The sequence below is a fragment of the Bombyx mori genome, chromosome 23, assembly GCF_030269925.1.
Source record: "Bombyx mori chromosome 23, ASM3026992v2".
NCBI classification, from domain to species: domain Eukaryota; kingdom Metazoa; phylum Arthropoda; class Insecta; order Lepidoptera; family Bombycidae; genus Bombyx; species Bombyx mori.
Window position 1 is genome coordinate 15230513 of NC_085129.1, and position 13115 is coordinate 15243627.

General features: G+C 43.1%; 1 protein-coding gene across 5 annotated transcripts in view; it reads left to right on the top strand.

Annotated features, from left to right (window-relative positions):
* LOC101746864 (protein Aster-B) overlaps positions 1–13115 on the top strand; it is a 46167-nt gene that overhangs the window by 19326 nt on the left and 13726 nt on the right. For all 5 annotated transcript variants that reach the window (XM_062675291.1, XM_062675290.1, XM_038019519.2 and 2 more), the window contains 8 exons: positions 1323–1424; positions 8340–8448; positions 10303–10396; positions 11010–11169; positions 11635–11742; positions 12068–12260; positions 12336–12476; positions 12790–12970. In XM_062675291.1, the coding sequence (XP_062531275.1) occupies positions 1323–1424; positions 8340–8448; positions 10303–10396; positions 11010–11169; positions 11635–11742; positions 12068–12260; positions 12336–12476; positions 12790–12970 (1088 nt within the window). The remainder of the gene's footprint in view (positions 1–1322; positions 1425–8339; positions 8449–10302; positions 10397–11009; positions 11170–11634; positions 11743–12067; positions 12261–12335; positions 12477–12789; positions 12971–13115) is intronic.

The window sequence follows — 13115 nt, forward strand, 5'->3', positions numbered from 1 at the left end:
ACCTGAACGGGCGTGTGTATAACGTTTTGAATAAGTTTAAAACATTTATAAATACCCATTTATAATTATTTTGCTGTGAATTTAGTAGCATTGATTTTTGTAAATTTTCTTTTTTGAAGTTAAAGTTATTTATAAGGTTTTTTTTTAAATCCTTTAGTAATTTCTGCAAAATATGTAAATTAATTATTTCGTTATTATTAGCTGGCGTTCGTAATTCTTTACGTTGTCATTTGCAAATGTAGATCATTGAAGTGGCATTTGTCGATTATATATGTGTTCAGTTGCAAGAGTTCCCATAAATCGTTCTCATCAATAATACAGTTTATTAAATCTTACTAAATCGATTTCAATGTCAAGAAATGTAAAGTCAATACACGACGAGATTGAATCGTCCCATACCCGATCCTGTGGACCGAATGGTAAACAGTCGACGTCGCCCAATGCCCTGAGCACGTCATTCCGGATCCTCCCGATCAATTAACGGTGCTTTTAGATACCACAAGCACCGATCACCGTCCTCGCCGAACCCCTCGCTTGCGACGAAGGGCTCGACGAGTGAATTAACCCATAGACACAGACCATTGAGTTTCTCGCCGGATCTTCTCAGTGGGTCGCGTTTTTGATCCGGTGGTAGATTCTGCGAAGCACTGCTCCTGCTAGGATCAGTGCTAGCAACACTCCCGGTTTGAGCCCCGTGAGATCACCTACACGTCAAGGCGAGGCTGAAATAGCCTCTCAAGGCTACCAGCATAAGTAGGCAAAAAAGAAAAAAAACTGAATTGTAAATGTCGTTTTATTTATTTATGCCGAAGTCGAAGGAATGATTAAATATATCATTATTTATTCTTTGTTAATAAAAGCAACTAGGTTAGGACACTTGCTACATACATTCGACAAATACACCGGATCGGGTGTTGTCCTCCATAACAAGTTAGGTGTATGGAAGTATAGACGGCGGGAAGAGAAGTGGAAGATTCCACCGAGCGGGTGATAGTGCTCTGTAGACCGACGGTCCGAATGTTGTTGTTCGGAACTTGTATATATGCGCTTTATCTTGAAAATGTCGTAAGCGAGATTCAGGCATCTGCCACATATCTTGTGTTGTATGATGGCTACAGGTGCTACGAGCGATCCCACTCCCTCCCGGCCGCCGAGGTCAGGCGCGCCCCGCACACTGCGCATTATAATCGGACGCGCGTCGCACAACGTGCGCGTCGACTTATGCGCTGTGACCACCATAAACGCCCTATTTCCGAAAACTAAACCGAATCGAATAGATGCCGCGTCGCGCTGTGTGCTGAGCTGTGTCGTGCTGTGTGCAGGTGCACAGCTGCTACGGCGAGGAGCTGGGCTTCAACTCCGACGAGGAGTACATGAGGGAGGGCGCCGACGACGCGGCAGCACCGCCCGACCTCGCCGATAAGGTATTTGTTTATGTACGCTTTTTTATTAGCTCTAACTTTGGTTAGTAGACTTTAACAGATTGAATCCGGGCCCGCAGTTAAGTAACCTGGGTCAGACAGCTAATCCAATGAGGGAATCTTGAAGGTATGTCAAATGCTTAATGTCAGGTGACGAGCGCGCTTTGGCATTGACATTGTCGTCGTCCAGCAACATTCGGTCCCGATTTCGCGACCTTCCGAGATACTCTGTGCAAATACCGAGCCTTATCTAATCTACAGAAAACTAATATTAGTACTCACACGTACATGTCGACTGATTATATATTATATTCATTTATATTTTGCTAATTAAGCGTAAACTATAATTAGGCAGTTTCTGAAGAATGAAAGTCGCGAGCGGACCTCCAGTGAGGAAGGTTTGACGATACCAAAGTATACCACCACGCCTCTGTCACACTCACAATGCACTGGTTCGATTATTACTTAACTCTTTGACTGTCCTACGCGACGCACCGAAGTAATTATGTCAATTTCTGTGAATAAGCGCCTAGATTGCGGTCTTTCCCAGAATCTACTAAATATTCCGGCTCCGAAATAAAGCGCTATAATATTTAGTGGACTGGGAAAAACAAATCCGAAGGTACTGAAAATGAATCGTATTTCTAGGGGACCTAAAAAAAAATCGGTTGTTTGTAAAGTCAGTTTACTGACGATAGTTGAACGTGACAACGTCATAAGAAAATACTGATGGAATTGTATCATTTTTCAAAAGAAAATTTTAATTTTATTTGTTTGATAGATGTTTTGTATGGACAATTGACACCACATTCACTTTTCACTGAACTTCATACTTGACGAAAACATGTAAATGTATTATTGTATAGCAGCTGTCCACGCGGATGCATCGCTCACTCAAGTAGGAGATAGACAGATGTCGAACGCTGCCGAACGCGGAGGCCGATTGTGCCTCTTTGTCGCTCGTTGCGCGATTACGCCTCAGAGCGAGGTAACGCCGCATGAGTCATGTTTTTTCGAGCAGGCGTGCAGCCGGCTCCATCGAACTATAAGTGTAATATGGATGCAAAATCTGATGAAAAAAAAAAATAAGACGTCACGTCAAAAACTAAAACATTAATTAACGAAAAAAGGAAGGCTAAGCTAGGCAATCTATGCGCTTATTAACAGAAATCGACATAATTACATCAGTGCGTCGCGTAGGGCACCGGTGACACGTACACGGCAGTCAAAGGATTAACAAAATAAATAGTTTCACGCAACAGTTATCTTTATTGAAACTACGTGGCACAGGAGTCGAATAGCCCTTACGTGTAGATCTTCTGTTTCGCCTTTAGCCCATGCCTCATTACCCTAAGAGATGCTAAGTAAAAAAATAAAACAAGAAATTTAAATTTCATAAACATATTGAAAATCGCCTTCAAGATTGAAATATATCAATCATAGATTATGGAATACAAAAAATTTAATAATGTGGTCACCTCAAGTACACATCGTATCCAAGGATACAAAAAATGATAATAAAAAATAAAATAAAAACCATTATCACTCAACAAAAATACTCCACGTACAATACGTACTTAAATGTTAACGATTGACTTTCACGGTGAAGGAATAACATCGTGTAATAAAAATCAAACCCGCAAAATTATAATTTGCGTAATTAATAGTGGTAGGACCTCTTGTAAGTCCGCACGGGTAGGTACCACCACCCTGCCTATTTCTGCCGTGAAGCAGTAATGCATTTCGGTTTGAAGGGTGGGGCAGCCATTGTAACTATACTGAGACCTTAGAACTTATATCTCAAGGTGGTTGGTGGGTAACCACTTAACAACGTCTGTGAGCTCGACCAACCCAAGATGGGTTGTTGGGAATTGGAACGTTTGCCTACGTTTGCCGCTAGAGGCGCTGTTTCAACTCCATACAAATTTGAGTTAACTTTTACGCTATCGAGAACGTTAAAAAACTCGCACCAAGCACACAGGTAATGTTTTTTAATTTACTAAAAACTGTAATCGTGTACTATGTAAATAGACATTTGTAATTTGGCGCGGTCGGAACAGCGCGGATGTAGAATTGTAACAGCGCGCTGCGATCCAAGATAACGTTGTGTTTGATGAGCCAAGTCAACTGTCTCCCCGCGCCGATTCATTGGCGGCCCGGCGTGCAGACACAAGAGTCATACCGGTGTGTGTCAACAAAGTTCTGTGTGCTTAGTGCGAGTTTTTCAATGTTCTCGATAGCGTAAAAGTTAACTCTATTTTGTATGGAGTTGGAACGTTTGCCTATGTTTGCCGCTAGGGGCACTGTTTCAGCTGCATACTAATTTCAGGTAACTCTTACGCTATCGAGAACGTTAAAAACTCGCACTAATCAAACTGGTACCTGGGAGCTCGGACAGTGGTCAGACAGTGCATTCTCGTCTAACAGCGATTTATCCGCGTTCTGCGCCGAAATGACGTGAGGTCCGGGGGCCTCCGACGCGGGAAAGGACGCGGGGCGGGTGGGTCATGTGTGGCGATGAACATCTCTGTCGCCTGTAATGTCCATTTGCGCTAAGGTTCGACACCTATGACGATATTTGCTGCAAATTGTTCGGTTTTCGCGGCCAATGATCGGTAACGCTGGAAGGACATTATAAAAATTAAAATCCTGTCCAAACGTTATGGTAATTACCCTCAGCAGCGAGGAAACGACGCAAGGAGAGAGGTAACAAACTTATGAACGACTATCTGAGTGCGGCGGCACCATCATCCGTAGCGGGTCAAACTGCGCGGTCGCCCCCGACCCGATCCTCAAAGTAATACAGTTTTTTTATATTAAAAAAATAAAATCACCTTGACTATTAAACTTCCTTTTGTCTTCCCTATAAAATCTATCTCGATTGTTGAAATAAATGTGTTATAGGCCGGCACAAATCGGTACCGTCGTTCAACTTAATTCAGCTATTGCGCCACTAGGTGGTAGGACCTCTTGTGAGTCCGCACGGGTAGGTACCACCGCCCCGCCTGTTTCTGCCGTGAAGCAGTAATGCGTTTCGGTTTGAAGGGTGGGGCAGCCGTTGTAACTATACTGAAATCTTGAAACTTATATCTCAAGATGGGTTGCGCATTTTCGTTGTAGATGTCTATGGACTCCAGTAACCACTTAACACCCGGAGGGCTGTGAGCTCGTCCAACCATCTAAGCAATAAAAAACATAAAAAATAAACCCAAAGCCCTGATTGCTTTCTAGTAATACCCCGAGACCCTTAATACCAAAGGTCTTTTACAAAAACATTGAATTCGAACAAGGATCAAACTCGGATCCAATGCTGTCGTGGTCAACGTGCAGTTGACCAACGAAGACGATGCCGTAGCGTCTTATGGTGAGCGGCGTTTGCGAGGTTGTCTATGGGCCCTAAGCTGATAACCTAAGAGGGTTAAGCCAGCGAAACCGGGCGTGTAGGTGAGCTCACGGGGCTCTAACCAGAGGACGTTGCTAACACTGGTCCTAGCAAGAGCAATGCTCCGCAGAATCTACCTCCGAATCGGAAACGCGACCCACTGCGAAGAACCAGCGAGAAACTTAGTGGGCTGTGTCTGTGGGTTAATTTATTCGCCGAGCCCTTCGTCGCAGCGACGGGTTCGACGAGAACGTTGAACAGTGATCTCTCAATGATCACTCAACATCATGTCAGTTCTAATATCTCATCACATACACCGGCAACAAAACAATACAAACTCCACATACGTATTTTGTTTATCAATTACCTCGTTCTATTTGTAGTTTGGCTTATCTTGTTATATATGTTATAGTTTGACTAATCTATGAACAATTGTAACCTTCGTATCGTATAAATGTCATATTGAGTATTTGCTCAGCGCGGTGGCGCGCGCGGCGACGCACTGAGCGCAGCCGAAAACAAATTTAAATACATTTTACTTGACAATAAGAATACTGTAACGATTGTGCGATTTAATATTTGAATTACAGTCTCCCAAGATCCGCTTCATCAGATGTGTTTGCGTTTGTTCGCAGTTACAATAAAATTTATTAAAAAGTCTGCAGGTTTTTGAAAACAATCAGTGGTGCGACGCGGTTCTGCTCGTGTTAATCTTGAAATTAAATTCGGTTTTAAAATAAGCGATTTAAAAACGTTTACAAGGGGGTGTATTTGAAGGAAAAAAAGACCTATTGTTTTTAATAATGAGACTACAATTTATATCGATCGTCCAGACTTTTATTTGTATACCTAATTATAGTAAATTACTAAAAAATGCACTTTGATCGCAATCCAAGCGGTCGTTTCTCGATCGTTTGTTGAAGTTCTCTGGTTTTCCAATTGTCATTATACAAATGAAGATTATTTACTTATACTCGCGTCGCAATACGCTGAAGACTACAAACGTATTGTTATCGAGTGAACGCTCCGTTTGATATGATAAGTGCGTTATCAATTTATCGGCTGCATTTCGTGTACCTAAGTAAGCATGGTTATAATCAAACGAAAATCGAAGAAAAATGTAAGTTTACTTTGGAATTATAAACCCTTGATTGTTACAATTTAATGTATAGCCCATTGTGTTTTTCGCCGGATATTCTCAGTGGGTCGCGATTTCGATCCGGTGGTAGATTCTTCGAAGCACTGCGCTGGCTAGGACTAGTGTTAGCAAATTCTCTCAGGTTGAGCCCGTGAGCTCACCTACCCGACTGCGCGTGTCTGTTATAGTCCTTTAGGCTACCAGTTACTTTTATACTGATGGTAGGACGTCTTGCGAGTCCGCACGGGTACGTACCACTACCTTGCCTATTTCTGCCGTGAAGCAGTAAGTGTTTCGATTTGAAGGGTGGGCAGCCGTTGTACTGTTAAAACTGAGACTACAACACATGTCTCGAGGTGGGTGGCGGCATTAACGTTGTAGATGTCTATGAGCTCCGGTAACCACTTAACTAACCACAGAGCCGTGAGCTCATCCACCCATATCTATCTTTTATCTATCTATTTATCTATATGTATATAAAAATGAATTGCTGTTCGTTAGTCTCGGTAAAACTCGAGAACGGCTGGACCGATTTGCCTAATTTTAGTCTTGAATTATTTGTGGAAGTCCAGATAAGGTTTAAAAGGTAGATGAATATGCTCGGTATTAAATAAAAATAACGATTTTGCTTTGCCTTTGATGTGTCCCCCGTCGGAATTCCAGTTTCTTTTCTTTGTTTAAAGTTTATTTTATACAAAAGTTTAGGTCTTTTATTTATCGATTGAGGCACTACGAAGTCTGCCGGGTCAGCAAGTAAACAATAAATAAATAAAGTGAATAGCACAAAAAGTATGGAATATCTTAACGTTCCCGTTATAGGGACGCTCGCGTTATATTACCATAAAATTGTTTTGTCGTAATTCTATACATCTGTCCAACGTTGTCGTGTTTGTAAAATACATGACGTACTTATGTAATGTAATTAATAAATGAGAAATGTGGGTCGATTCTGGGTAAATAAAATAATTGTACAGTACAAGAGTAGCTACTTCTAATACATTGAGATTAGGGAAAATATTCACGCGGTAAAGACATGATACCCCCACTATTTTACCCAATTTACTTGAAATCTATATATATAAAAATGAATTGCTGTTCGTTAGTCTCGCTAAAACTCGAGAACGGCTGGACCGATTTGGCTAATTTTGGTCTTGAATTATTTGTGGAAGTCCAGAGAAGGTTTAAAAGGTAGATAATTATGAAAATGCTCGGAATTTAATAAAAATAACAATTTTGTTTGTCCTTTGATGTGTCCCCCATCGGACGGATTCCTTTTGTCTTTTATTTATCGATTGACTACGAAGTCTGCCGGGTCAGCTAGTTAAATAAATAAAAATAAATGTATTATTATTATTAAGTGTACTGTGTAATAAATCATTAAATAAAAAGTGGAGGCTAATGTCTTAGTCGATTTAGGAACCGCTTCGACGCGTCAACGTAAATCGGCAATCTTCAAACAAAATGCGGGCTCCGATCTCCCAGTATCGAGAACAAACCGCCCTGTTATGAAACGGAAGCGATAATGACCAAAACGTAATCACACCGCGGCGCGTACTACAACCGCCAAAAAATGTTGCTATAGATTTATCTAAATAGTATATCGACGCTTGAAAGGCAAATGTGACTAAGCGACAATGCGTGAACTTTACAGTAGACTAATTTAAAGTTGAAATACCTGAAAACAAAATTTATTTTAACGAATCTAGCTGTAGTAGAATCTAGCTAGTAGCTGTAGGATTGAAATGATTTTAATAGACCTAGAAATATATTTTTTTTGCGCATCGAATACGGTTATTGGCTATCATTTATGTACAAAGCAGTTATTGTCGCTTAGTCACGTTTGCCTTTCAACCGTCGATATGTATGAATGGTCGTTGAGTTCAGTGGTGAAACTGGTGAATTGACACTAGGGGCAGTCGGGGCAAGTGCCCAGGGCGGCAAATTTTTGAAAGTGTTTTTTTTTTTCTAAAAAAATTGTTTTCCTCTCAAGGTTGCTCTATGTAATTAATTAATTCTAAATTTAATAATATTCTGTGTAATTGATAATTCAAGAAATTCAATCCATCCATTATTTGTGAATTATAATTTTGGCACTTTTTGGTAAAATTAATAATCAAAATGATTTAATCAATTTATTTCCTTGGAGACATAAAAAAATAATCGATTTTTGTATTTAGCAGAAATAGACTTGAGTCAGCCCTAGTGTCAAATTTATAATTGTTAAAAAAAACACATATATAATTATTTATGTTTTTGGAATATATAACATATATTATAATAAAGTTTCTAGTAAAGTTGCAAGAAGAAAATATATAAACTATAAGTTTGGGCGGATTTTCTTCCGGTGCCCAGGAGCGGCAATAAGTTTAAATCCGGCCCTGGTTGTGTTTGTACACAGGAGTTGTTGGACTCGTCTTCCATGGACGCGAGCGGAGGCGGAGACGGCAGAGGAGACAACAAGAGCAGCAGGTCGGCGTCGCGCGGACGGGACTCCTCACCGCCGCTGGGTGAGTTCCCTGCGCTAGCTGCACGAGTGGGAGGACGTGTCGTGTACAGCGTCCTTATCTCGTATAGATATTGCAGAGCTAGGCCCGACGGCGACAGCTTGCGACATGCCCTACCACCAGTAACATATTAATTTTATACATTATATATTTATACTGGTGTTAGGACCTCTTGTGAGTCTGCACGGGTAGGTACCACCACCCTGCCTTTTTCTGCCGTGAAACAGTAATGCGTTTCGGTTTGAAGGGTGGGGCAGCCGTTGTTATACTTGAGACCCTAGAACTTATATCTCAAGGTGGGTGGTGGCATTTATGTTGTAGATGTCTATGGGCTCCGGTAACCACTTAAAACCAGGTGTGCCGTGAACTCGTCCACCTATCTATGCAATAAAATATAAATAAATAAAAAACATACTAGTGGTCCCCCATTAGTCGAAAGTCGACTATAATTCATTAAAATTATGTATGCGTAAGTGTACAATGTAACGTGTGTGTGTTTTGTTTTAATTGATTTAATGTATTTTTTATGCATAATTAAAAAAAAATAACATTCTGCACTCCTTCTCTATATTCTCTATAAGTGTGGGAAATTTCATACATCTCCATCCGCGCATTTTTTTTAAAAAAGGTCTGCAAAGTTTTTTCTTCACGCATTAATATACAGATATAAGGATACAAATGTGGAATATCAATAACTTCTCGACAAAGATCTCTCACGGAGCTGGTGTTCCAGCGTGGTCCAACACGAGCCGGGCTCGTTCCCTTGCAAATTGTAATCCAATCTTATCCGCTTCCGGCAAGCGATAAACTATACTTAATTACCCGAAACAATAAAATGTTGTCTTCAAAGGGATCTTGTGCTCAAATGCTCCTAGTTGTCCGTAGCACGGGACATGTGACGCTCGTGTCGCGACCGATGGGCGTTCCGATGTCCCCGGGCAGCTCTGCCAGTGCGAAACATGACATTCTGAGCTTCTACCAAAAGCTGGGAGAGCGAACGATAGATTATAATCTGTGCTGTAACAAAGTTGGGACGATTATACAAGAGAAGCATAAGTTTCGTTTGCATACGTTGTCGGAGGCGTTTGTGGTCTCTGCCCTCGCAGGCCAAGCGAAGTGAAGTAGCTTCACATCACTTGAGGAGCACCAGGTCGTAGCCGAATTGTGCAAGAATCGCTTCTATACATTATATATACGACGATTCGAATGTGAAAAGATCAAATCATTAGTTTACCAGTTCGTGTGCCTATTGTCGATAAATCACCGAAGAATGTAATGATTTTATGTTGGAAACTATTAGAAATGGTTTTTATTTATGGGGATTTCGTCGTTGAGGGAATAGAAGAAGCTATTCCCGCTCTTTACGGTAATAGATGTGGCTCCCTGCCATCGCTATACAATACTGATTTGACACCAGTAACGATATAATTTGTAACTCCACGTGGTTAAGTCTATGGGGCGTGAGGTTTTCTCCTCATCTGAAGCAGTAAAAAGATCTAATGGACTTAACGGGGCTTTCGAATTAAATTTACTACTAGACGTTGTTTGTAATTTAGAAATATTGAAACACTTTGCTCACCCCGGATATATAGGCGCTTGTGTCGCTCCATGTCCACTCATAAACTACCAGATTTACAGATCCATTTAGTATGTAAGATCGTGAAGCAGTAATGCGTTTAGCGTTGCAAACTACCAAGATGCCCAGTTCCTGCTCTACTGAGCGACGCCAAGCTGTTCTGAGACGGCCTCTCTTCCTTTTTCCTGCTTTTGCTTTGCCGGGTTACATATAGTATAGATTAATAAAGTGTAAGTTTTTAATACTTGGCTAAACGTGGTCGACGTGGGGAATTGTTGCAGTGACGAACGGGGACGCGGAGGAGAGGGACGAGGGGGACGCCCTCCCCACGGACATGTCGGACACCAGCGAGAGCGAGCCCGACAAACCCAACAAGTGCGTACACAGACCCGTAATGTAATCGGTCGCTTTGTGAAACTCTTCCAGTTGTCCCCTCCTTAACGAACCAGTGAGGCCGCTCCGCAGAGAAATGCCTAGGCTTGTATAGACCGACCTACGTCACAATGGGAAGTGTCTATACTACTAATCTGGCACAAGAATAATAAAAAACTTGACTAATAAGGTTTTTCTTAAACACGTATGGAATGCGAGCTCACGGTTCAACTAATGTTATGTGATTACTGGAGCACATGGGCAATCGAACGTGAAAACCGCCATCCATTTTGAGATCAAAGTCTCATTTGAATTGCACAACGCGGGTGAGAACTCCAGTTAAGATTGCCACAGAGTCTCTAAGGGCTGATGGGTGGCGAGTAATTCTTTGTTGAGTTCGCTGCAATAAATTCGCACCCCTTCAATGGGAACGAAGCCCGCACGGGGAGTCCCGCCGCCATCTACCACGATGCGGTGTAGGGGGCGGACGTTATTACAACGAAACCGAGGCTTGGGAAACGAATACAAGGGGGGGGGCTCGAGGGGTCAGCCCCATTTCTGCCTATACACCAAAGCTTGTAACACCATGCGATGGTACAAGTGAACATTTCCACAGCGGCGCGGAAATGGAACAGTGCACGGATCCCCATGACGGTAAGCTGATCCTGAGCGGCAAGTTCCCCTTTAACATCGACACGCTCTTCACCATGATCTTCACAAACTCCAAGTTTCAACTGGAGCTACTCGCCGAGAGAGGAACGTCGGACTACGTCGAGGTAACCACTGATTCGCTAGATATTAATGTTCGACTGTCGACCCTGTCTTTGATTCTGTGAGCATCCGTGAACATATTTAGCATTACGTATTTTTTTAATATTGAGAATACTGAAAATAGCACATGACATCGCTTCAGTGATGTTTTAGAATGCTCCGCTCTGGATCCACTTCAGGTCCTGTTGGTTCGCTTCTGAATCTACGAAGCAACTATATTGTGCAGTAGGATCCGAGGCTTGGAGAAGACTTCTGAAACGATTCTAACATTCTCACGTCCTCCCGCACCGGAAACACGTCATGCCCCCGGCGTGGTACCTTCCTACTCTGGTATTAATACACCCCTCCCCCCAAGTGGTGGGTAGCTGGTGTCCCTGGACAACAGTAGCCGCTCGCGGGATCAGAAGGGCCGAATGCTTCGAATCAAAGTGAGTAAGAAGCATATAATAGCATGTCGCTTCGTTTCGCAGTCTCCGTGGCAAGTGCAAAATGGGCGTAAGTTCCGACAGACCAGCTACAAGCTGAGCCTGTCCACCGGACCCATCGGGCCCAAGGAGGTGCAGGTCACGGAGACCCAGGTGAGCATTCCACTGTTGCGGCCCTAGCCCTGAGGTTACATTTATTGTGTACTATGGTGTGGTCTTAGGGATGTGGAGAACTCAACACTTCTGCGCTCCATCAGTGAAGGTTTTATAGATTAACTTAAAACATAAATAAAATAGCAAAGTTTTGTATACTCGTATTTGTGTAAAGACATATGTGAATGAATCATTCATTCATTCATATATTCCTGCCTATGCCTATATATGACTGAATGATTCATTCATATATGAATGAATGAATGAATGAATGAATGAATGAATCGCCAAAGAATTGGTCTGTACGTTCACGCACGCATTGCAGGTGATGAACAAGTGCTCGAAGCCGGGCGTGGTGTACTCCATCGAGTGCCAGAGCGAGAACTCCGGCATCCCGTACGCCGACCACGTGACGGTGATCGTGCACTACTGCCTGCGCCGCGCCGCCGACTGCGCCACGCACCTCGCGCTCTACGCCACGCTGCGCTACCGCCGCTCCATGTGGCCCCTCGTCAAGGGTACGATCCCCCCCCCCTCCCCTGATGCGCTGCTTGCACGTGTCCCCCTCTAATGCTGCGCCTTGCTGTCTGCAGCGGTCATGGAGAAGAGCACCATGGCGGGCCTGGACGAATTTAGTAGGCTGCTCGAGGCGCGACTCAACGCTGAGGCGGAGAACGCGGCCCCCGCCACCAGGAAGGCCAGGAGACACCGGCGGGCCACCGGGAGCTATGCAGGTAACTCTACAATATATAGTGGTAAATCTGATAATCGGGCAGGTGAGAAAATGTCGGAACATAACAGCTTAATACGTCCTTAGTTCCTAAGACTTCTTCAACGAGAGTGAACAGTATTGATAAAAGTCAAGCGTAGTTAATATAAAATTTCACGTGGGCGCTGCCACTGTCCCCCCTACTTCCGCAAAGCTTTAAAACTTATAAAGATACGGCAGATCTCACAACTAAACGTTCTGTGCCACGGCCCCGGCGCTGGTGGTAACCTAAAACTAATTTGTTGTGTAATGTTAATGGCCCTCTCTTGGTCCCGCAGTATCGGTTCCCCCCGCATTGTCGGTCCCCCCTCGGGCGCCATCTCCTCCCCGCGCCCCGCCTGCCCCCCGCTGGCCGCTGGTGGCCCTGCTGCTGCTGCTGCTCCTCAATGCATTGCTGTACTGGAGACTCTACCACACCGATACTACACAAACCATCGGCGTTCATCACTTCCAAGACAGGTACAACTTATTAAGACTAATACTAAAGTAACAATAATAATAGTCGTAAAATAGTATGTCACCATACGTCTAAAACAGGATAGCATCGGGAGAGTTTAACACATAAGAAGGCTATGACCATTGACATAAGAATCTACGTTGCCGT